The sequence below is a fragment of the Gekko japonicus genome, unplaced genomic scaffold (assembly GCF_001447785.1).
Source record: "Gekko japonicus isolate JY-2015 unplaced genomic scaffold, Gekko_japonicus_V1.1 scaffold1641, whole genome shotgun sequence".
In the NCBI taxonomy this organism is placed as follows: Eukaryota; Metazoa; Chordata; class Lepidosauria; order Squamata; family Gekkonidae; genus Gekko; species Gekko japonicus.
Window position 1 is genome coordinate 197,824 of NW_015159759.1, and position 26,122 is coordinate 223,945.

Below are 26,122 nucleotides of genomic sequence, written 5' to 3' on the forward strand. Positions count from 1 at the left end.
CATTTACCAATATGTTAAAAGATAAGGCGGTGGTGAAAGGCCACAACAGTTTTGCCACAAAATCTATCCATGCAGAACTAGCAAAGAAAACAAGACAGACACAGCTCTGAAACAGTCCCACCTGTCAAGCAGAGCACACAACCAGCTCCACTCTGTACACAGTTAAACTGGAAAAAGATAGCCAAAGGGGCAAAAAAAAATAATTGTATGGATGCATTTCCTCAAACCATTTATTATGAATTAATCCCAATACAACTGATCCGGAATAAACGCTTTTAGGATTGTGGTGTATGGTTTTATAAACCCTGCTGTTGATCTAAATGCAGTTCAAGTATCTTGTTCTATATGCCTCATGCATTTTGCTCTCCTATACGTCATCAGCCTTTCTGCTTTGTCACCTGGTGACACATGATCTATCTAAGTACAGGGCCAATACACATAGAAGGGGAGCAGGAAACATGCCCTCTCCTGCACATGTTAATCCACTACCTGGACATAAAATCTGAGTACAAACTGTAGGCACGTTTGGTCACAATCATAAGGATGGAACCAATATGTGTACAGCTTGCACATGTGGAGACAGTGCACTCAATATTAAGATGCTGTTGGCTGGTCTTTTGATTGTAATAAATGTTGATGAATGCTGATGATGAATATTCAGATGAATACACGTAGAGTGGGGCCAGCATATTTGTTCCTTCTTTCCCTCGACATACTGGCCCCATATACAGATATCTCCTGCGTACAGGGCTTCTATTACTGTTAAATTCGTGGATTTATCCAGACTTGGGATTGCAATTAGTACAGACTCTCTAAATACGAATTTATAAATTCTGTTCACTTCATCTTGTGTGTCAACTATCTAAAAAAGATACAAGTAATCTTTCTTGCAGATTCATTCTGGGAGGTGAACAGATTATGACTGTGATACATAAACCTTTTAAAATATCACAGAGAGAGAGAGACTCACTGGCTCTGCGTACTGCCAGTCAAACGCAAGTGATGGACAAGGGGACCACAGAGTCACTGTGATTGGCAGATCTTCACTCTGCCTCCTTGTGCAAAAAAAGGTAAACACCACAAAAGGCTTGAAAGAGATCAAGGGGGGAAAATCACACCTGCCTTAACAATTACTCTTGTCTCTCTAGAGAAGCTGCATCATACTTTGGGATTCATAATTCCAGAGAGGCGTCAAAAGTCTTAATGTCTTTTATTTACAGATTAAGAACAGTTGTATAACTATCCAAGATAAACTAGAAAGAAATTGCTCAGGAAAAGGAAATAAAATGTGATTTAAGAATGTATTGCTGGGGGAGGGGCAGTATAAATATGTTGCCATACGTCAGCAGCTACTGAATATATTTATTCGTATGCTGACACAGAATTTCAGGCTGCTTATTGATTTCAAACTGTCTGGGGAAAAACAGGGTGTGAACATTTCTGAGCTTGAACATTTGTGGTGAGTTGCTTTGGCTACAAGACAAAGGAGGATGTAATGGAACATCAAGGATATAATTTCCAAGAGTCACCGCCTTGCACTGCCATCCCTGCTGCTCTGCAGATGCAACCAGCATGCCTGAAGCCAACACTGCAGAATCACTGATGTCTGAAAGACTGGCTGGCACACAGATAGTCACATATAGGGAGCTATGCAAGTGACATTTCACAGTCAGCATACTGGAATCAAGAAGAGTAGCATTCAGTACAAATTAAAGATAATACAAAATTGGCATTGTGTGACGGGGGGGGGGAGACCACTTAGAGTAGGAAACAAAACCAACCTCACTCAGTGATGTATGGCAGGCATGGGAGTTCAAGCCACAACTGCTCTCCCGTTTATTTCAATGGAAAAAGCACACCTCTGTATGCATTCCTTTTCACATGCACATCTGCTTCAGCTACTGAACAAATGGAACAGCTCACACATTCAAGAGTGCAAATGGATTTGTTCACTTGGGCAAAAGAATGTACACATCATAAAGTACTAACTGTGGATAATAGGGGCAAAGAGTTCCGAATGAACCCATTTATCTGTATCTGCTTATGAGTAACCAGGCACGGTCCAAGTAGTTCAGCCTTCTAAAGTTCCTTTTCATCTAGTTTTCAGATGTGGCCCAAGGGACATCTGCCAATTTATAAGGCATGTGCCACATTGCACTTGACCATCCACCTCGAAAACTTCAAACTGATTTGTGTTTCCTCCTTTGATCTGAATTTCTCAAACCAACGCACATGAAGCACTGAAAGAGAACAGCATTTCTGGTTTGACCACTTCGCCGAACAAGGACTAGTATTCATTTGTGCCACAGAAATGGCTAGGGAGCAACAGAAAACATGCCTAAAAATACATTTTCATTGTTCGCCATAAATCAAAGACAAATTCCCCAATACACTTTTTAGAAAGAAAATAAAACGACTAAAAAAAAACTAGGGTGGGTTGGTGCCAAACTAACCCAGTATTCATGGCTAAATAACTAACTTGATGCTGGCAGGGACTGTGGCAGCAGCTGAGCTCCCTGATCTCCTGGCCAGAAGAAAGGTTGCTGGTTGCCAGCTGAGACGGAGCAGAAAAGGAAAGAAAAAAAAGTATTAGGAAAAGGAGGCACATGTGTGTTCTAGCAAGATGCAAGGGCATTTCAAAGTAAATACCTCTGATGGTTTCCGATCTTCATGCCTGGAGCATGAACTCCTCCGATGCCTAGAATGCTGGGACCAGGTTGACAAGCCTAAGAGAGGGAAGGAAACACACACGTGAGAACTGTGCATAGGTCTGTTGAAGAGAGCTTCGCTCACCCAGTTTTCACAAGCAATCTAAATTCACTTCAGTGGAATCATATCATGAAAGACAGCAAGTGCTTTTATTCCATACCTCAATAATTCTGTTGCATCATGAACCTGCAGGAGGAAACCGCTGGCTCAGTTTTATCTTCCTGTGGTCAGTTATATGTGATTTTTCTTCATCCCTATATACAGTCACAACAGCAGCTGCTGTGCTGATCCCTGAACTGTTGAAATCATATCTTTTGCTGGACCAACTACAGTGTGTTGATATGGCAGCATGTGTTCAAGTTGCCTCTAGCTTTTCTTTTGGGAGGTTTTTGTTGAAAAACAAGCTACTTTATTTTACAAATACAATTGATCCTACAAAAGGCACTACATTGTATTGAAGAACGTCAGAAAACTGGCTGCACTGTATTAAAGAACATCAGAAAACTAGAATTTTGCTATACAAACTTCTAATCTGTTCCCTTTCATATAATGCTATGGCATTATGGTAGACTTTACTGGATTTTATTATATGCTGAATTATTTTATAAGAAAACCTTTATTTTAAAAAAAAATTATGTAGTCTTGTTAAGCCCTGACCTGGATGGCCCAGGCTAGCCTGATTCTTGTCAGATCTCAGAAGCTAAGCAGGGTTGGCCCTGATTAGTACTTGAATGGGAGACCACCAAGGAAGATGAGGATCGCCTCACAGGGGCAGGCAATGGCAAAACATCTCTGAATTCTCTTGCCTTGAAAACCCTACAGGGTCGCAAAAAGTCAACTGCGACTTGATGGCAAAAAAACCCCAACCTTGTTAATAGTCACATACAGGGTTTCAAATATTGTTCTACAGTGCCTAGCTTCCCAAGTATTATGAGCCAAGCAACAAAAAATATTAAGAGTATAGAGAGCTAGAAAAATGGCTCATGTTGCGGCAGAACTATAAATGGCAATAATACAAAGGAGGATTGTGCATGGGCCCTGTTTTCATGTTTTGGAACCAGAACTAAAGAAAAATCTATACTCTATTTTCAACCTGTCAGTATGTCAGAAGATAACTGGATGAAGTACTTCCTCTTGGTGAAGAACGTAGTTTCAGGATTTGATACAAAAATTGTAAGTATGGAGGACTGTTAAAGGGTCCAACAGTTGGGAAATGGCTGGCACTGAAGGGGAAGAATTTCAGGAAGTTCACAAGAAACTGTCATCAGACAGGCATCAGAAGTTGAGCATTTCAAGAGAATGGAAGTGGACGATAGACTGTGCCCACACAGAAATTGAAGGGGGGGTGGGGTATTCCAGAAAAAATCCAGGGATCACTGCTTGTATAATTTCCACTTCTCTATACTTGAAAGTATAATGCATTTTGTTTTTCTTTTAAACAGCAGGTGAATCATTTTTAATCATAACACACACACATACATATAATATACTGTATACGTTATACAGACATGCAAACATATACCCTATCATCACAGACCACTTTCTCAGAAAGATAATGAACCACACATATCACCTAATTTATACTAATTATGATAATCACAATCAATCCTTGAAGATTCATAAAAAGCCAAGCAAAAAATCTATGGATGACTTGAGATTATACCACCAAACTCAGTGTTTTAGTGTCTAGAAAACCCAATGAATAAACTTCTATTCACTAATGTCTATTAAATTGTGTATTTTGAGCCAGTTCATACAAGATGCTTTCTTCTACATAAAAGGACTCGTGCTGAAGCAGACAAGCAACATGCAACCTGGACGATCAGAGGTACAACTAGTAGCAACATCCATGAGCATGGTAACAGGAAACAGTGCCATCAAAACAATACGGTTGTTGGCTGTTTTCATAATCATCTGTTTCAACATGAAGATGGGTTCAGGTCGGTACCTGTACTGGTCTGCAGAAAAAGAGCAAGATTCTAATTCAGTAGCACCTTGAAGACCAACAAGATTTCCAGGGTAGAAGCTTTCAAGTGTCAAATCTCCCTTCATTAGATACTTGGAAATTTTGTTCTTTTAGGTGCTACTGGACTCGAATCTTGGTTAAACATGTCCAGAGGGCCTGTACACCAGGACAGTGAGGCCTGCTTACACAGAAAGTCAAATATTTTAGATACCAACCCATACAGGAAACAAAAAGCCACTCTCTATGTTACTTATCACAAGGACAAACACCAGGGCATGACCATCTCCTAGCTTGTGTGACTACCACTGAACAAAGACACACTATACTAGAAACATCTCTATGCAATTCTTACGTTGTTGTTTTTAATCTTAGATGCAGAGCCCGAAAGCTGTGAAAAAGCATAGAGGAGCTGTTCACCAAACAAGCTAAAAATATTATGCACTCCAATTGGTCTATTTTTTAAATAGTGCTAACTAACAGACAAAAATGATGGGACAAAGAATTGCACTTGTAGGGCAGATGTTTCCCACTTCCTCCATCCTGCTGCAGAAACACATGCCCTGATAACATGCTCCTGAGTGTTACGGGATCTTTAGAAAATACATGTGATACACTGTGCAAGGTTTTGTAATGGGAAGAGGAAACTGATGGAAATTTCTCCCCTTTCATTTCAGTAAAGGGGAAACTTGCAGGAGAACAAGTTTGTTTCGAGAACAAGTTTGTTTCCAACTCCATTGTGCTAGTATTTTTGCAAGATTTCACTGTCCATACTGAAGTATTTGTCATGCTGTTCATTTACTATTTTCTTTAAAAAGAAATAACTTATTAGAACAAATGCCATGTTTCACCCTGAACCAACCTGTAAATAACGCAGCATAAATGTGATTTTACACATGAACATGCATGAACACATGAAGCTGCCTTATACTGAATCAGACCACTGGTCCATCAAAGTCAGTATTATCTACTCAGACTGTCAGCGGCTCTCCAGTCTAATAGAAAGAGGTCATTTATGTCACCTACTACCCAGCTCTTTTAACTGAGGACTCTGGGGATTGAACCTGGGACCTGAGTCATGGCCCCTCCCCATTAATCCAGTTCTGCATACAACTGAGTCATTTTCTATAACCAGGTTAAAAACTTTATTCATTTTAATTAGTTTAGAATTTCCTCACATGCAGTTCATGAGCATAGTAAAAAACACTGTATTTCGTTATCACATTAGGCAAACTAATCAAGGATGCCTTTCATACTGAATCTTCACAATCCAAATCTATCAAACAGTTCAAATCACCCCGCTCCTTCAACTCATACAATAATGAGCCTTCTTAGACACACTTTAACCTAAATTAAGCATTTAAACCTATTATTTCAAAAAGAAGGTTTACACATGTACTTAAATCACAATCACCCCCAGTCTCCAATGGGAGTGGAAATTGCACAACATTGGCTGGATTCTGTCATGTAATATCATTTTAGTTGAACTTCTATCCCAAATCTTCATGTTCAAGGCATATAACAATTTTTTTTTGTGGGGGGGGGGGTGGATAAGAAAACCAGAGTATTCAATTAGTATAGAATTACATCTTGTGCCAGCTAATCATTATTTATCTTTGCTGTCAAGTCACAGCTGACTTATGGTGACCCCGTAGGATTTTTAAAGCAAGAGATGTTCTGAGGTGGTTTGCCATTGCCAGCCTCTGTGTCACAACCCTGGTATCCCTCAGGGGTCTCCCATCCAAACACTAGACAGGGCAAACCCTGTTTAGCTTCCAAGATCTGAGGAGATCAGGCTAGCCTGATTAATACCATCTCAACAACAAAAATACAGTATTTCAAGAACGTCTTCCAGCTGGTTCCAGTTGATGCAGATTGTGTACCAAATCAGGTGTCAGTGTGACCAAAGAACATGTAGCCTGGACTGATTCCAGGCCCAGTAACACAAACTGGTGGGCTCATGTGACTACTGTTGATACAATGCTAAGGTTTGTATATTGCCTTTTAGCTGCCACTGCATTTATTTTGAAGCGGAAAGGTTCAGCTGCAGACGTTCTTTCTCAGACTAATCCAACACACGATGTGGGACAGAAAGAACCATTCTGACAAATCTTTTGGGACAAAGAGCTAACTGTATTCTCCCCCCCTTCTTCAGCAAGCATGCTGGTTAGCGAGACAAGTTGTTAGAGTTAACACTGATGATGTTTGCAAGAGTTCACTTTAGGTTACTTTCCCATGGAAAAATAATAAATCTGGTTATCAATGACCCTTCAAGCACAGAAAATTACTTGTTGATTATTTTTCCATTGCTTGAAGGTCTCAGGAACTAGAAATATATTAATTGTAACTTTGATTCTGTTGCTTTAAGGAAGTCTTCCACATGAGCACTGATACACTGTCCTACTTTAATGTACTATCACATACTTAACATATCTGCAATCTGGCAAACATTCCCTATCTGGATCAATAAAAGCTGCTGAAATATTCTGGTTACTGGTGACATTTCTGTAACAGATATGCAAATAATTAACAATGCAATCCCACACAGAATTATTCCACTCTAAACCCATGGTCTTTGTTAGACTACAGTAGCTCTGCAGAGGGTTGCTCTATAAAAGTCTCAAATTCTGATAAGGCCTTTGAAGCTGGTTTTGTCTATAATAGCTGCAATTTCAAGACTACAAACTGTAGAACTGTAGAAAAGAAGGACACCAGGGCAGGCAGGGGGAAACAGGTGGAAGCCAAAGTGGACTGAAAGGAGAAACGAGGGGAAGAAGGGGAGAAAAGAATACACCAGCAGTGAAAGGGAGAAGCAGGCATGGAAATAGGATTGCCAGGCCCCCCAGTCTGGGCTGGGGTTACCCCACTTTTGCAGGCCCCTTTCCGCCAATGGGCAGCTGGCTGGCAAGAGGAAACTCCACCTGCAAATGCCCCCGAACATGATGACATCACCCGAAAGTGATGTCATCACATCACCAACATTGGGGAGTGATGATCTAGTTTTTAAGCAAAAATCTATGGTAAAATTGGGCTCACACCATACAGTTTTGCCCCAAAACTAGAGCATCACCCCCCCCCCGACGTCAGCAATGTGATGATGTCACTTCCGGGTGATATCATCCTGGTACGCACACTAGAAGATCCCGGGACAGACCCTGGAGCCCCCCACCAGCAGCCAGGTAGGCCTGGCAACCCTAAATGGGAAAGGGGGGGGGGGAGAAACAGGCTAAGCAGAAGCACAACTCTGCGCAAGGGAGCCCAGGAGAACTGGGGGGAAAAACTGTGGGCAGCCTTACTTTCCGTACCAATAAAAGAGTTTTCCTGGTAGCAAGTTTGTGACACTGTGGAAGGCACCTTCAACATGTCCCTTCCCCTGGCAGTGGCCACATTGATATAAGGGCTTTTCTACACAGCCAAAGCACACTTTCCCCAATAACAGTTTAGCCTTAGATCTACAGTACTGCCAAGAATCTTCACATGACACTCGAAAGTACAAGACTGCCAAATTAGATGACTCAAGTTTTCCTTTTCCTTTGAAAGGATGCATCCAAGAGAATCAATTTTCCAGTACTTTTGGTATCTGTCTGGGGAAAGCCACCTTTTCCAAGGACGACATTTATAAGTTTACAAGCATCCTTTAATTATATTTATCATTTACAGTGAGCTTTAAGGACATTTTAAAAACAGCAGTAGTATTGTTGGGAGTAAATTTTATCACTACGGTTCTCCTGGGTAATCCCTGGCAGCTAGGGTCAGCAGCAAGAAGCGGCACATCACAGACACTTACTGGTGGGCAGCAGGAACACGTTATTAGGAAAAACGGCAAGTGTTCGAATTTATAGCTAACATGCCAAAAGGTCACAGATCAAGAGTCCATGGCAGGGAGGGTCAGCAGGAGATGGCACATCACACTTGCAAGTGAACATGGGGATTAAGGGACACTGAATTTCTAGTGATTGTTATGAACACCCGCATACCTCCTAGACTACTTCTGTGACCCACCAGTGGTACACATACTATTAGTTCAGACCAACTGAACTATAATAGCACTTTTAAAGAGCACTGCGGCCAAGGAAAATTTTTGTAGAATCTCACCTATGTGCTTTCAACCTATTATCTAACCTGTGAAGCATATCATTTGCCCAAATGAGGTCACAAAACACAACTGTAATATTTAAATATATATTAAGGAAATCAAAATAGGAGAGGTTTGGGGGGTTAGTTAAAAAATAGTAAAATGTTTGATCAGAAAATATACATCGAAGAAGACCCCACCCTTCACTACCCGAAGGAGACTCAGAGCGGCTTACAATCCCTTTCCCCTCCCCTCCCCACAACAGGCACCCTGTGAGCAATGCTCCCTCTAAGCTGTGGAGTCTTGTGATCAAAAATTCTACTTTGTGAGCTACTGGCATTAAAGTTTTGAGTGAGCGATTTGGTTACTGCATAAATTAGTTTGCTCTGGGGCCATCCTACCTGAGCTAAGAAAAAAATGTGTGAGCTGGAGACTAAAAAACTGTGAGCTAGCTCACAGTAACTCAGCTTAGAGGGAATACTACCTGTGAGGTAGGCGGGGCTGAGAGAGCTCTCTCGAGAACTGTCCTTGAGAGAACAGCTCTGAAAGAATTTATGACTGACCCAAAGGCACACCAGTAGCTGCACGCGGAGGAGTGGGGAATCAGACCCGGTTCTCCCAGACTAGAGTCCGCACTCTTAACTACTACACCAAAAGGATCCACAAGAGGGCACTACTCAGGAATAGCACATTCTGGACTTCCGGTCGGCACAGCGCGGCGATCGGGTGGCGTTCGGTGAGCTTCGACCCGCCTGATTCCTAGGTGCTCTATTTGGGGTCTCCTGGTCTCCAAGAGAGCCCTCCAGGTCTCCAGGAGAGAGACCTGGTGCAGGGGGCTTTTGCTTTTGGCCTCTCTCATTCTGGCAAGACGGGGGGTGTCCAATTTTTGCCCCGAAGCTGGAGCGGCATACGGGAGGGAACATGGCTGCCATGTTCCAATTAGCTGCAGCCTACCTCTTTTTAAATAAAATAAGAACGGACTGAAACGAACACAGCAATAGAAGAGAAAGAATATAAGGATAAATGAGTGTGAGTGATTGTTGGATCCCCAAGCATCGAGAATAAATCCACGTTTTCAAGAAAAGTAAAATTTATTTCAAAGCGTTGAAGACATACTCAAACACGTTCTTTGTTAGAACTGGGGATACACAGGTAGGGCGAGCATAATAAAGGAAATTCAAACAGATACATATCCAATGAATAACATTCCCGCTGGCGGGCTAATGAAACGGTTGCGCGCCCAGTCCATGGGAACCAGGCAGAACATCAGACAAAACACAGGTGCAGTTCTCATGAGATAGCAATAGGCAAGCATTACAGCATCTTCTCCCCCACACATCCACCAGCAGTTATCTTATGCATTCCAGCACAGAAGCAGGATAGTAGAAACAAACCGGGTGCAACAGGGTAAAGATATGTACACAGAGGTCACAGAAACCAGAATGGCAGCTTGCTGACAGTGATTAGAAACAGAGAGAAAAGAAAGTGGAAGTGAAATTACCTTAAGCTGCATGGTTTGGAATGAAGAGACTCAGCGGCCAGAAAAATATTCTGAAGAAGATGAACTGTCTCTGTAAGTTTATACTTATTTATAAGGGAATTTTTGCGATGCTCTTGGGTGAGGCTGTCTAGTAACTTTAAGAAGAAATTCAAAGACTTTGTTTGAGAGTGGAATTACCAGTGATTAAGTGCAACGGAGTAAGCAAAATTGCGACAAAGGCAGGAGAGGAGGTAGAGGAGATAGACGAAAACACCTTGATAGAAGATTTGTCAATTGAACAATTTAAAAAAATATTGAGGGAAGCAATCCATCAAGGAATAAAAGAGGCTTGTGCAGGTTTAATGGGCACTGTTAATAACTTACTACCTGAAGCGGGGGGGAAGGGGAACCGGAACAAACTACTCAGAGTGCAAAAGGAAAATTATGCCAAGGGTTTGCTCCCTGCATCCCCATTAATTCAACCACCAAGAAAGAAGGCAATAAATGTGGGGAAACTACGTACAGGAATAAAAAAAAATTGCAGGGAAAAAAATATAGGAAGAGAGAGAAAAATGGGAAAGACAGAAAAGAAAAACTGCGTAAATGGAAATTCAAAAGGGACACTATAGAAAAGGAATGGAATACCCTGGAAGCCAATGAACGCAAATTGGAAAACATCTACCACACTTTCAAGGAACAGAAACATAGAGACAGGGTGCTACAAGGGAAGAGGTTACACGTATTTAGAAGGAGAAGGAAGATTTATGCAAGAGTAATTAATATGTGTTGGCAGGTATAGGACAGGATGGAAGAATCTGATGTTTGTTAGCAGGTATGGGGGAGGATGAAATAAGGGTGAAATACAATTAATTTGTGAATAGTAATTAAGATTGTGTACAAATATGAATGACTATAATTGTGAAAATGTGTTTAGTGGGAAGAATTAGATTCCTGGAAATAGGTTAAAAGTTAAAATGGTCAGATAGAAATTAAGGAATGCTAAAGGGAAATTAACTAAAATGTGATGAATAATATAGTATGCATGTAAGCCTGAATAGGGAAAAATGGTAGTAAAAATGAAGGGTGAATGTAATTAATTTGTGAGTAGTAATTTGGGTTATGTGTAACTATGAATGAGTACAAATGATGGAATCTGCTGGATGGGGAGAATTGGATGTGGGAAAATAAACTAAAAGATATAATGATTAGATATAAATTCAGGAATGTTCAGTAGAATATAATGACATGATTAATAAAATAATATGTGTGTAAGCTTGATTGGAAAAATGGTGTAAAAATGAAGGGTTGTGAGGAATAATAGGGAGAAAGTAAGAAGGAATACTTTAGAAACATAGGAAGTGGATGACAAACTTGCAAAGACTTTTTTGAAAAAGGAAAAATAATTTATAAAAATGGAAATAAACTCTCAAAGCATATATGATTAAAGTAGAAATAATTTATAGCTTATTGGATTAAATGTGATATATGATAGCACTAGAAGTAATGAGAATATCTAACTGACCCTTGAGAAATGGATGTTTAAAGATTCTTTGGAAACTGGGCATCAAAATAGGTAGAGATATAAAACTTAAGAAATGCCATAAGTATATGTTAACACTCAGAAAATGATTAATGGAGTGATTAATGGAATGAATTTGGGTATATTGGAAAATTGTTTATGGGATCTAGTTGCTGTTAAACAGTATTCTTGGTTGAAATGTCAACTATTGATGATGTTATTATTGATAAGCTATCATGTTATTATAATTTGAAAAACCTAATAAATATATATATTAAAAGGAATAGCACATTCTGTTAATTTGGGGCTTTTCCACAAGTCGGGTTTTTGTTGTTGTTGTTCTGGCCCCATATTGATTCCCATTTATCCCAATTTCTGTATGCATTTTTGTACCTTTAAGTTTTTACTTCTTTTGGTTTGTTTTTTCCAGTTCTTTGGAGATCACTTTTACCCCAATCTTTTTCTGGAAGCCAATTTTGAGTCTCCTTTTTCCTCATGCATAATGTTCTGTTGATTTTCTTTGTCTTGGCCACTCCCACTCACCTCCAGCCCACAAGACTGGACTGTTGTGGACAAACCACTTCCTCTCTCCCCAGCCCCAAAGACAAGTGGTTTCATTTTCGTTTTCTCTTTCAATGGCACTAAAACAGCAGTATCTCTAGAGCAGGGGTGTCAAACATGTGGCCCGGGGGCCAGATCAGGCCCCTGGAGGACTTCTATCAGGCCCGCAGCGGAACTGGCTGTATTCTGCTTTTTCTTCCAGTTCTGCTGCTGCTGCTGCGTCATCATAGGTTTACAGTTTACGGATACACACCTGAATAACATACTCAAGATTGCAACAGCACAATTTTGATGCAATCAGAGCAAGAGGTGTCAGTTATCAGACACTGTTAAAGAAACAAAATATTGCAAGAGTGCTACTGTTTTAAGCATGTTTTTATTTAAATTTAAAAAGAAATCTTTGTGTTTGTGTCCTTTATAAAGTTTATATCTCCGCTACCTGGCATTACATTTTATGACTCACATGGCCCCGCCCAATAAGGTCTCATTTATGTCAAATCCGGCCCTCATAACAAATAAGTTCAACACCCCTGCTCTAGAGTGTTGAAACATGCTGTGCCTTGTTTCCTCTTGCTAGTCACATGGTAAGGCCAAATGGCCTAAATAGCCATGCCATAAACCCACATTCTTTCACACTTCCATGCCAAACGCCAGACCTCATGGCTACACTTTCTGGCCCCACATGCGACAAGTCACGTACTAAATGAAGTAGCTAGAAGCTGGGTCACCTGACTGCAGGAGGAGTCTCCAAACGTCTAGCTATTCCTGTGTTGCAGCTATGGCAACCAACAATTGGACACACCTATGTCCACTCATGATTGGCCGAATGGCCACGGCTGATCATGACTGGAATTGGAGTATAATTGTTTGATCCCAATAAGAGAGACTCTGTTCTGGCTCTCTGTTCCGGCTCTCTCTGCTTGTTTTATTGCACCTGAAAATGCTGTCCTTTGAAGAGACAAAGGACTGCTTTGTGACTTAAAGCACATGGAGTGCAAAGATGGGATTACCCTTCAAAATCCCTTGGTGCTACTTGGATGATCACAATGGACAATCTTGAACTCTTGGCTGCTATCCTGACTTGGTAAATATGTATCTTTTACTGTGTAGTTAAGGCAAATCGCCTTAGGCGTTTTATTTTATAATCTCTGGTAGTCTGTGCTATGCTCTGTATTGAATAAAAATTATTCTTATTCCTAAATGGTATCTGATGTTGTACCTGGATTCCAAGTCTGAATCTTGTAGCCTAAGCTGACCACATATGCTACCTTGGTAAGAGTGTGCACCTCGGAGTGAGTTGCTAATGTGTTAAGCCCTAGATGCCAGCTGTTTTGAATCTCTGCTCTGAGCTGGAGGGGATTCTAGTTAAAAGAGGTTCTGGTGGCAAACTGTTCTGAAATCCAGAGAGGGTATAGCCTACCTCTTTGGTTGTTGTTTCATGTACTGAAAAAGTGCAAGATTCCCTCTCATCCCTGGACAGGCTTAAGTGGGCAAATCCTGTACATGTAATATGTTAAGTTCAAGATGCCAACTGAGAGTTTGGAATCTCGGCTCTCAAGTTAGGTAGGGACCATTGAAGAGATTCTGGTGGCATATTGTTCTGAAACCAGAGAGGGTATTGACCATCTCGTGGCTTGTTGTTTCATGTACTGTAAAAGTACGGGATTACCTCTCATCCCTGGACTGGCGTGAGGGACTGAATCCTGTACATGGTGGCCTAAGCTTTGGGATCTATGAACTGGAATTCAGTTGCAACAATCGTGGGTGTGCAGAGCATGCATTAGACTGTAAGAGAAGTTTTGTTATTTTAAATAGTGTTAGTTAGGAATTCTGGACATGGCTAAGGGAGGTGAACATTGCTCCCTGGAGGAAGAGGTGTTTCTCATCAACACTGCTGAAGTGAGGAACCAGGACGAGTTCTGGGTTGCTAACTCCTGGAATCCCCAGGCTGGAGTATGGTAACGGAGGGCCTCTGAGCTGATCAGTGCTGAAATCAACTTGGAGCTGTCCACTCGACCAGCTGGAGAAGAGGTGCTGAAGTCTGCAGATCCTGACGAGATTGCTGCCTTGGTGAGAGACCAAACGCCATCTACTCCAGAGGAGGCAGATGTACTTGCGCAAAGCGTGCTGAGCAACAGGAGAAAAGCGTTGGGAGATCTACTCCCCCAAGTGCAGAGAAGCCTTCCCAAAGCCACACCAGCAGAGAAGAGGAAATCTACTCCTGCTTCGCCTGTCAAGTGTGGATGAGTGCTAATCTACACACCATGGACGTGCAGTTTGTCCTGTGTGGCAAGCAAGAAGAGAGAAGCCCTTTACCCCTGCCAAGTTGTCCAAGCCTGAACTCTGGCGATCAGCATTGCAGCTGTGTGGACAAAGGGCAATTGGACTGGGGAGGGTTGAGAGTTTTCTTCTGAAATTCAGGTAAACCATGTTAACGTATGGGTTGTTTGTTCAGGGGATGAGATGGCCTCTGTGTGTGTGTGTGTGTGTGTGTGTGTGTTCCCTAGTGAACCTGAGCTGAGGTTCACTGGCTCCCTGGGAAAAGAGGGGGGGGAGTTTTGGGCGCTTTGTCCGATTAGCTCTACGCTGGTTGCTGGCCAAGATCCTGCCCTTGACCCCCTTCACAGAGAAAGAGAGGGAGAGACAATGATTTTACTGAAGTGCAAGGTTTTTGAGCTGATCTAAACCTTGGGAAGTTCTGACTAAAGTTAATGTTTGTTGTAGAGGCTTTGTGGGCAGTAATGCTGTGGTGATCCATGAGTCACGTGCCACCAAGGTCCTAATGGGGACAGATTGGTCTATAAGTCTCTTATTGTTGGGTAGGTATGCAAGCGTCGCCTTGCTTTGCCTGTGTGTGTGTGGGAGTGGTTTTGGGATGCCAGACTTGACCAGCCCTGCAACGGTTTGCTGGTCGGAGTACTGAATCCCTCGTTACACTCCAGACCCCTTTGCTGATGTGACCTCTTGTGAGGCTGGGAGACAGCCTAAGAGTTTTTCATTGTAATGGTTCGCAGAGTTTGATTGCGGATGCATTATCTAGAATTTTCCTGTGATGTAGACCTCCTTTACTGTTGCTTGAATGGTCTAACCTGTTTATTTCCTTTCTGTAACCTGAAGTGTGCCTTGATTGGAATGTCTTGCAAGCTTGTGCCTGAAGTGAAAATGGAAGCTTCATGAAGGGAAATGGGGTTTTTTTGTGCATTGTTTTCTGTATTCCTTATGTAATGATGTCTTGTTTTATTTAGTGTAATCCTCACATGCATGCATGTCCCTGAGGAGTAGATTAGATGAAAATTGAGGTTATCTACCCCAAATTTCCATCTTTAGGGGGAGTGTGTATAGAAATATTGATTTCTAAAAATCCCCTGCCTTCTCCTGTGATGGCTTTCTGATAACAGGCTGTGCCTTATTTCCTGTTACAAGCCAAATGGTGGGCCACATGGCCTCAATAGCCATGCCATAAACCCACATTCCTCACACTTCCATGCTAGAAGCTAGACTGTAAGGCCCCCTACTAGGCTTTACATGAGTGTAGTCACATAGGCCATGAAGTACCTGGAAACTAGGTCAATTGCTTGCAGGCGTGGTCTCCAAACTTCTAGCCAATCCTATGTTGCAGCTATGACAACCAACAATTGGGCACATCCCCTGTCTGCTCCTGATTGGCTGCATGGCCACGGCTAGTCATGATTAAATTGGGGTTTAATTGTCTGATCCCTATGAGAGAGAGTTCTGTTCTTGCTCTCTGTTCCTGCTCTTTGCTTGTTTGATTGCACATGGAAATGCTGTCCTTTGAGAGACAAAGGACTGCTTTGTGACTTAAAGCACATGGAGTGCACAGATGGGATTTCCCTTCAAAATCCCTTGGACTATCTTGGACTATTTTGGACTGTGGAATGTTCCTGAAGTGATAATTATGTATCTCTTACTGTGTAGTTAAGGCAAATCACCTTAGGCTTTGTTATTTTGTAATGTTTTGTAGTATGTTGCTATGCTCTGTACTGAATAAAACTTATTCTTGTTTCTAAATGGTCTCTGATGTTGTACCTGAGTTCCAAGCCTAAAATCTTGTGCCTTCTGCTCACCATATAAGCTACCTTTGCAAGATTAAGTGTGCATCTCTGAGCTAGAGTTGCTAATGTGTTAAGTTCCAGGTGCCAACTGAGAGTTTGGAATCTCAGCTCTCAAGTTAAGTGGGGACCATTGAAGAGATTCTGGTGGCATATTGTTCTGAAACCAGAGAGGGTATTGACCATCACGTGGTTTGTTGTTTAATGTACTGCTAAAATACAGGATTCTCTCTCAACCCTGGATTGGGCTGAGTGGGCTACTCCTGTACACCTGCTAAGATTATTGTTACAATGTTCTAGTCTAGTGATATATCAGTATTTCAGTGATATTTTTAAAAGGGGGGGTGTTGTGGCACCACTGATGACAGCAACCTCCCGTAAAAATCCTCATTATTAAAGGCATGTGCAGAAGAAAATAAACTGACTCCACAACTCGGAAAATGCACAGGGAGGGCAGACATGCAAAAGGACTAGGCTCAAATCAACTCCGATGCTTGTGGATTGACTGCCAAGAGAATCAAGAGTAAGTCAAGCATGCAGAAAAGTCCCCAGAGAACCTTAGGTTTGCAGAATTTTCTTTAAAACAATGAGGAAGGGAAAACCTTAAACCATAAAAATGATTACGTCAGCAGGTGAAAGTTTGTTCACCAGAAAGCTGGGGAGCAGAGAAGGTATCAGAGAGAGTGTGGAAGGATCTACAAAGGAGAAAGGGAGAGCCCAGAAGGAGAAAGCATGAGCTGGCGGGGGGGGAAACAAAGTAGAAGGACTCAAAAAGATGGGAGAGAGGGAAGAAAGAAAGAGAGACTAAAGGAAGTTAAGAGTAGTGCCCAGCAAGAGGTGAGGGAGTGGAACCCAAAGCAGAGACAGCATTTGGAAGGAGGTGTGTGGGGGGGGGTTCCCCTTCACTGCAAGTACTTGCAGGCCCCTCGCCCGTATGCGTGTGTATGGATGGATTTTGGAAGGTAGGCATTAACATAACACGTTTTCTTACATCTAATTTCAGTGAAGAAAAAAACAAGGTGATTCAAAGATCTAAAACTTCAATCAGACACCAAAAATGCCTAAACTGATATAATTAAAACAACAACTGCTGACATTTGTATCTTGGCTTGGAAAGCTACAAAACAATTTGCTCCACTGATTTTGGGAGAGTTTCCAAAGGAGAGAAAGTTTACAAACATCATTAATAATCACTAATAACCTGCTACTTGTACCATTTAGACAGAGGAAAAAGATCACTCTGTCTGATTAAGGTATTTTACAGGTCAGTTAATTGTTTCTTTTTTACAGCACACACAGAATATCATCACTCTGTATATTTTTCGTTGCAAATATCTCCATACACACTTCTTTTCCCAGAGGACAAGGAGAGAGTGATTCAACATTTTAAAAAATGAAGGTGTCCCCATGAGCTGCCAGAGCATATCCGGTGTCCCAGGGAGCATACCCAGCAACCAATATGCTACGCTGCATGGCAGAAGATTAGCTACAGAGCGCATAATGCAGCACACTGTTGTCAAACCAGCTGCAGAGCATCCAGCTGTGTCCCATGAGAGCTCCAGGCTGCTATCATTTCATTGACACTTCAAAGCCTGAGCACTCTTGGAGACTGCACACACTTTCCCCCTACTGTAAATACAATGCAGCTAACATTGCTAAATCAGACAGCAAAACAGAGTTTCCAACATAGATGCTCGCCTAGCTGCTGTTGCTCCTTAGTGCTGGCATTTTCATCAGCCAAGACTCTTTCTGGGCACTCTTGGAGCGAGAGTGGGCACGGCTGCCAACAGCACAATTGGTTGGAAAACTATACAGCTGGAACAGAAAGTGGAAGTGGTTAGAACAGTCTAAGATGCCAACCTCTCGTCACAAAACATTTCAGACTTAGGCTTCAGCCTGCCAAGATCACAGACAATCTACCCATCAGTCCCACGCATGGCAAAGCACAATGCACCACAGTCAGAGGGCAAGTGTTGTGCAGAAAAATGCCTGCAAAATAAATAGCTCTAAACCAGAAGACAGAGGTCCAGCATGGATTGTACTGATCTTAATGTACCTGAAAGTACTGCAGGTACTCTACTTATGATCATTTGCAGCTATTATCATATGCATGTGTCCATAAAGTGCTTAATGTCTAAGAAGTACCAGGATACAGATACATGTACAAGCCTCTCAACTTTCATTACCACCGCCGGCAGATCTGCAGGTCAGTTTGCCTCTTCTAAAGTAGTATAAAGGTAAAGGTTTCCCTTGCTCGAAAGCTAGTTGAATTCAACTCTAGGAGTGGTGCTCATCTCCGTTTCCAAGCCGAAGAGCCAGCGCTGACTGAAGACATTTCTGTGGTCATGTGGCCGGCGTGACTAAACACCGAAGCGCACGGCATGCTGTTACCTTTCCACCAAAGTGGACCCTGTTTATCTACTTGCAATTTCTTGCTTTCGAACTGCTAGGTTGTCAGGAGCTAGGGCCAGAGACGGGAGCTCACCCTGTCATGCAGCACTAGGGTCTCAAACTGCCGAACTACAGACCTTCGGGTCTACAGCTCAGTGTCTTAACCTCTGAGCCACCACGGCCCCATATAAAGTAGTATATAACACCATTATCCATCAGATAATTATTGCAACCTGAAGGTTTCCAAATAAAACTAATTTCTATCTTATTGGCCTCAGTGTGCCTTACAATTCCATCTAACTAGAAAGAACACAACCCTCCCTCTATAACCCTCTGGTACAAGAAAGTCTGGGACCAATTTATTACGTGTAAACTTTCTAACTTGATAAATCATACAGAAACAGCTAAATCATACACCAATTTTGAGTTAACGTGGTTCCCGGTTCTTCAATATGTGGCGGATAATGATATTTTGCAGACCAAACCACTTTACAGGAAGTGGACATTGCTTTCACAAGGAGATGTAAGAAAATAATTGTGGTTCCATGATGTTGATGACATAAGTTGAAATTTTTCTTACCCCTTTTATCGTTTTATATTTATTTCTTAGTTTTTAATATCTGTGTTAACATTTTATTAATAAAATAGATAATTCTTGCAACAACAACGGGGGGGGGGGATGAACCCAGCCAGGTGGTCCAAAAACACTGCTCATCCATACACACACCTCAAAAATGTACTAGTGTAATAATCAACAAGCACCTATATTCTACACATTTGTGGCACACTGACGGCCTGCAAAGAGAAGAAGAGCCTCATCTTTTTTAATTTGCTCAAACCTTCTGAACTGTTTGTAGGAGATTCTTACTTGTCACAGACCACTACTCATGCAGTTTAATACAAGCCTAAAGAAAACTCATTCAACAGCAAAAATGCTTCCTATTTCAAATATGTTTCTATACAGTACACTGCATTTTCTACCTATCTGTTAAGTGTGGCCCTGGTTTTCTCAGCCTGTGTAAATTCTCAGGTGGACCAAAACTTAAGGTGGCAAGCCTGTGGCAAGGCCACCATGCAAAACTTTACTAGTCTGCAACTAGCCTTTGTTTCCATGTGTCATATGTGGGCAAAATGTTACTTTGCCTGGTTAAATTTTTAATTGCAATGCCTGGCAGTAACTCCAGAGTTAGATTTGGTCATGATATTAAAATATGGAGATTTGTGCTTGCCCCTTCTCCTACTCTAAGCCATATTCCAAAATAAGCAGCACTTCCCCAGTTAAGAACCTCTCATTTTGTATACACTGTTTCTGAATGGTGTTTTCATTACAGACAGCCATTTTTAAAACAAAAGAATGTTGGGGCCATCAAGGCTCATCCATCTGATTAACAGACCCAGGAATTTCAAAAAGCAATTTGAGAGCCATATGTGAAGTCTTTCAAGAAGGAGAAAGTGGGAATAGCAAAGAAATGAAAAAGCTCCAAGTTATAGGATCCCAAAGAAACCGGGGGGGGGGGGGGGGATTGAATGGCTAAGGATCTGGATGATTTGGAGAAGGAGAAGAGCTATTAAAAAGAAAGGATTTGCCAAAGTCACATATAGGGACCAAAACTCTGTATATGCAAAGTATATGGTATATGTTAATGTTAATTAGGATGTTAAACTGGGAATTGGAATGACTCAGGCATGACCCTGGACCAATCTTTCAACCTTATATTCTTCCTAGGATTACTGTGAGGATAAGAGAAGAACATAAGAAAAACTGCGCTGGATCAGGCCAATGGACCATCCAGTCCAACAATCTGTGTCACACAGTGGCCAAAACCCAGATGTCATCAAGAGGTCCACCAGTGAGGCCAGAACTCCAGAAGCCCTCCCACTGTGCCTCCCAAGCACCAAGAATACAGAGCATCACTGGCCCAGATATAATGTTCCATCTATACCTTGTGGCTAATAGCCACTGATGGACCTCTGCTCCATATGTTATCCAATCCTATATAAGTTGTCCTAAGCTCTTTGGGGGATAATAATGTGAGACAGATAGGTCATTAATCTTCAGCTCGTAATTATTCACATCTGGGCTGTGCCCTGCCCCTAACCCTAAAGTTGGTTGCAGCAGACCTTCCACTATTTTCTTTTATAACATGAAGGGGAAGGGTGCAGGGAGAAAGATATATATTGGGGGGGAGGGGAGAATAAAAATTGATCCATGATGCACACTGGTGTTTGTCAGGTCTCAGAGGCTTAAGATTATTGCTCTAGCTCACATTTACTAGCATATTATTGTCACAAGAGGAAACTGACCTGTCAAGAACTGTCCAAGCTTTTTCAACAACTGTTTATCCAACCAATATTTATTCTTATCAACAGTCCTTACCCTACTGACACTGCAATTCTATGCAGAGTTACACCCTCCTCAGTCCACTGAAGTGGAGTAACTCAGTTGAGGATAGCACTGCCAGAGTCCCCTTAGCATACACTGAAAATCTGGTGAGAGGTAAAGACTTCTCTAATTTACATGGGAGAATGGAATGTTATTCTATTTTATTTAAAATTTATTTATTGTTTATTACATTTATTAGCTGCCTTTCTACTTGATAGGAGCTCAAGTCAGCTAACAATATCAATAATATGAAATACCATAAAATATATAAAAACCACTAATGAAAATCAATAATTTAAAACTGCTAGTAGGCAGAAGAACTAATCAAATGCCATTATTTATTTATTTAAAACTTCAGCTTTATGAGAGATTCAGTAAATCTATGCATTTATACTACCTGGAAGTCATAACGTTTTAGAAACATGAAAGACAGACAGATAGGGAGTGGAAATCCTAGATTAGTTTGGTAATGATAAGAGAAGAAAAACTTTCATCTCGTTAAAGATAGCAGTAGGGCAATCTTTGCTATAATGGTAGAGTATTATATTCTGCCCTCTAGCACTTTGACAAGAGAAAACAGGTAGGTACTCTTGTTGAGTTAATTAATTAAGGCCTCCTAGTGTGGTGCTTAGTGAGTAAGCTGCTTCCAGGAGAATCTGGCAGAATGTTCGACCTCGGAGAAGTTTGGAAACATTAACTTCAAGATGTGCGTTTTTCTGCAACATGTCTTAATGTTTACATACTCAAAGTACTGCTCAGCACAAGTTTGAAAGAGAAGCAGCAATATTCTCTCCCAACTGAGGAAGAGACAAGTCAGAGGAAGTGTTTTCCATCACTTTCCCCCTAAACTTTGAAGACAGTAAGAAAGAGCAGGAGTCTATTATTACCGTTCCCATTCACATCTACTCTCCTTAGCATGGAGCTGTTCTACCACAATAACTACAAAGACACACAGGTACCCTGGGGGCTCACCCCCCCCCCCCGCTAGAAGCCCTGGTTTGAAAGCCCTGCGGGCTTGCATCCTGGGCTTTTTAACAGGAGCTTCTAACAGGGGAGGTGAGCTTGGGAGTTCAACGAGGGTGTTTGAGGGGAAGGGGAAAGGGAACTCTGAAGACACTCTGAAAAAGGAAGATATACAAGTTGTGCTTCTTCCAGGAAAGCAGTGTACCACATTATCCTTCCTGCTACAGAAACCTGCACCCTATTTTAACCCTAAAAACATCATTAAACAACCAACCCAGGTAGGAAAGTAGAAAGCCAGCAAGGGAGTGGAGGCTATCCAGTGTTTTGCAGGGAGTATCATATGTATGATTATCTGCCTACTGGGTAAAAACTGTGGATGTGTGCTCAATGAACGAAGTTCTGGGCCCTCAAGGAAGAGGTTTGTTGCCTTGAGGCTAGGATTACCAATCCAGAGAAGCAGATGAGGCAGAGGAAGAGGTGTGTGGACAGAACCTCCAGGGACCTCTCTGGAATCTCTAGGTTGGAGGGTGTTAAGCAAAGGAGGAGGGACATGTTCCCTTGGATGGGAACCTTCTGCAGATGATAGACCAATATTCTCTTGTACAAAGGATACCGCTCTAGGGTTGGGGGCAGTTGGTCATGGGTTAATTATAGAGAGCAGTTCTATATCAGGCATTTTGACCACATGATGCCAGTTGCAAAGACTGCGGACATCATATAGTGTCTTCATATATTGATAGGTATGTAGTTCCAAGTTCCTAGATGGGAAAAAATTAGGTTACTAGGCAAAAAGTTAAAGGCCAGGATCTCAACTGTAGCATTCGCAGAATTGCTACCAGTTCCACCAGCAGGGCCAGCAAACCAGCATAGATTAGCGGTTTCAATATGTAGATGAGAAAGCGATTCCAGGAAGCAGATTTTGGATTTGTTAGGCAGGGGAGAACTTTCTGGTTCAAGCCAAACTTGTACAAAAGAGATGGGCTTGTACAAAAGGGAAATCACGCTGCTGACACTTAACACCAGAAAGGTGGCAGAACAGCTTTTAAATTAATCTTATGGGAAAGCCAACAGGAGCTGGAGAGCCTCTAGTTCTGAACAACTCAGTCCAAAGGGACAATAGTGTATATGCTCAGTGTATTACTGGTAGGAAGACAATAGAACTGGAGTGAAAGAGTGCCAGCAGTGTGATTCCCCTTCTAGTTCCCCATCTCTTTTGTACAAGTTCATTGATGTCTTCTGTGCAGAGACGCCTATCTGGGGGAAGAAAAGTCTTTGCTCTTACAGAATCAAGGGAGGATCCAATGGATTTTGAAGGCCATGGTTCATGCCTTCTTGAGGAAGAGATAGCAGTCAAATCAATACAATGGTTGCTGGGCCTGATGGTGTCAACCACGGCTGTCATTCCCCTAGCCAGACTGGACATGTGGGGTTTGCAGCTTTGGTTTGTCAAAAATTATAATCCAGTTAGAAACGCTCCTGGGTGCTGTTTTTCAATCCCTACGGCAGATTCCGTATTCTAGGAAATGGGTTTGTTTTGAATCTTGGACTTTGTCCAAAGGGCTGCCCCCATTCGTATGCCCTTTATCTTTCATCCTGAAGTACCTCCTCTCACTTGCACACGAGGGACTGGCTGTATCTTTGATTAAGAGACATCTGGTGGCTATTTTTTTTAAGATTATTTGAATTCTATTGTATTATTTTAATTTTATTTATTGTATACTAGGAAAAAGGCCTGTTGTGGAAATAAATACAACGACCTCTAGAAAGAGGCTCTGGGCGGGTGCCCCGGCCTTGGACGCTCAGTGTCAATTTGCTGTGGCGACCTCAGCAGGGTATAATGACACTGAGTCCACCATTTTCTCCAGAGGAACTGATCTCTGCTACCTAAAGAACAGTTGTAATTTTGAGTGATCTCCAGCCCTCACCTGAAGATTGGCAACGATGGTTCCCTGGAAGGGAATAGTTGGTTTGGAGGGTGGACACTATGGCTTTGTACCTGTCCGAGGTCCAACGCCTCCTGAAACCTCACCCTCTCCAGGCTCCATCCCTCACCTCTCCAGGAGTTTCCCACCTGGAGTTGGCAACCCTACCTCCTTCCCAGCCAATCATCAACCTACCTTTATTTCCCCCTCACTCTTCAGCTTTCCACCCCCCACACACCTGCAGCCTCTCCCGTGCTCTGAAGCTACGTCACATTGGCTGTCATATGGGGGCCACCTCAGCAGCATATAAGGATACAGAGCCCACCATTTTCTCCAGGGGAACTGATCTCTGCCATCTGGAAAGCAGTTGGAATTCTGAGTGATCTCCAGCCCTCACCTGGAGATTGGACACAATTTACCTCAGAATAGCAAAACTGTTTAGAATGTTAGAGGCAAAAGCCAATCAAGTCCCATATGCAAAAGACCTCTGTGTTCCGAGGCAAAGGCCAATGAGGCTGCATGTGCAAATAACCTCTGTGTTCTGACTGGCTGTGGGGGGGAGAGGAACAGCAAAATGTTTAGAATGTTGGAGGCAGGACTCAGGCAAAGCAGCCAGTGGATAGGGAGACCCTCTGAATGACAGATCAGAGAGCGAACTGATTTTGGAGCGTGTGGAATGTTCTAGAAAAGTGCCACCACCATTTGGCTATTATTTATAAGGGAGATTACAGTCACTACATTTGCTGAGTTGACTTGTGTAACCTGCCCTGAGCCCCCTTGTGAGGAGGGTGGGATATCAATCAAACAAAATAAACTAGATAAATTTTGGCATACCATGAGGATTTTCTTCCCTGTCCTCTCACAAGCTCAACCAGTGTTTTCTCAAAGGCTCCTGAATGTGTTTCCTCCCATCCATCACATTGTCCCACAATGGTCTCTGTCATTGCTGCATGCGCAACTGCGCAACTGATGAAGCCACCCTTTGAACCATGGTGTTACTCTCCAGAAAAGTGGCCTTCCTTGTAGTTATTACATCAGCCTGGAAAGTGAGCAAGCGAGCAGTTCTCCCTCTGAGGTGGAGGACATCGCTATGGGTTATTTCCACTGTGCCTATAGGGAGGCAGGAAATAGTTTTTTCCTCTTCTTGTTCCCGCCTCCGGAATAGCCCATTTCTTCAGTTCTATTCCTGCCTCAGCAGGGAGCAGCAGCTAAGCTTAAGTCTTGTATCTTCGTGTTTCTTTTCCCAACCTTTTCCAACTTTTTTCTTTCTCCTAGCTGCACTTTCTCTGTTTCCTTGGTCTTCTCCTCTCCTCTGCTACATCTACGGAGCGAACCACCCAAATGGTAGCAATGCAGAGACCCAACAGTTTCTCTCAGGAGAAGAAGAAGACAAGCAAGCGCATGCTGCGGAGAAGGCAGCAGCGTGAAGCGGCAGTGGGGCCGATATGCCTGGAAGGCTTGATCGCACCACCCCAACGATCCTGGCTGACCCGGCAGCGGCGTAACACACTCTGAAGCACTGCCAGCAGCCTTCTGGAAGTGAGCCCACCATTTATCTTGGGTGTCTCCGGTCCCCCGGTGGCCATTTTGGAGGTCCCGCCTTCGGCATTAGGACTTCCCAAGCCCTGATCCAGATGACCGCGGGAGCAGAAGGAGCCCAGTCAGCCTCTACCTTGGACCTTCCTGAGCTGGGCAGAGACACAGGAGCAAAATTACAAGGGTGTAATGTACCCGACCCTGGGGCCCTACTCAACTCCTCTGGACTCATGGCTGTGATCAGGCAGGCCATGCAGCATGAGATATCCTCCTTCTGTAGTAAGGGATTCATACCCAGGAGGCTTCCTCCTCACAGGGAACCTCTCCTCCATTGCATTCATCCTGGCCCACCAAGGCAGCCCAAAGGGCACCCCCACACACACGAGAGGTGTAGAAGGGAACAGTGGGATGAGGAGGAGTCCACTACTTCCAAACTAGATGATAGGGAAGGGGGGAGTTTCTTTCAGAAGAAGCTGAGCTAAGTTCAAATCTAAGGGAAACTCAGAATTTTTTCCTCCTGAAGAATATACTGAAAAAGTTTTCCCTTTTC

General features: G+C 42.5%; 1 protein-coding gene across 1 annotated transcript in view; it reads right to left on the reverse strand.

Moving 5' to 3' along the window:
• The window catches only part of JADE1 (jade family PHD finger 1), a 98,104-nt gene that overhangs the window by 27,155 nt on the left and 44,827 nt on the right, over positions 1 to 26,122 (reverse strand). The window contains exons 3-4 of the mRNA XM_015405941.1: positions 2,650 to 2,726; positions 2,480 to 2,554 (exon numbers count right to left, since the gene is read on the reverse strand). Coding sequence (XP_015261427.1) covers positions 2,480 to 2,554; positions 2,650 to 2,726 — 152 coding nt within the window. The remainder of the gene's footprint in view (positions 1 to 2,479; positions 2,555 to 2,649; positions 2,727 to 26,122) is intronic.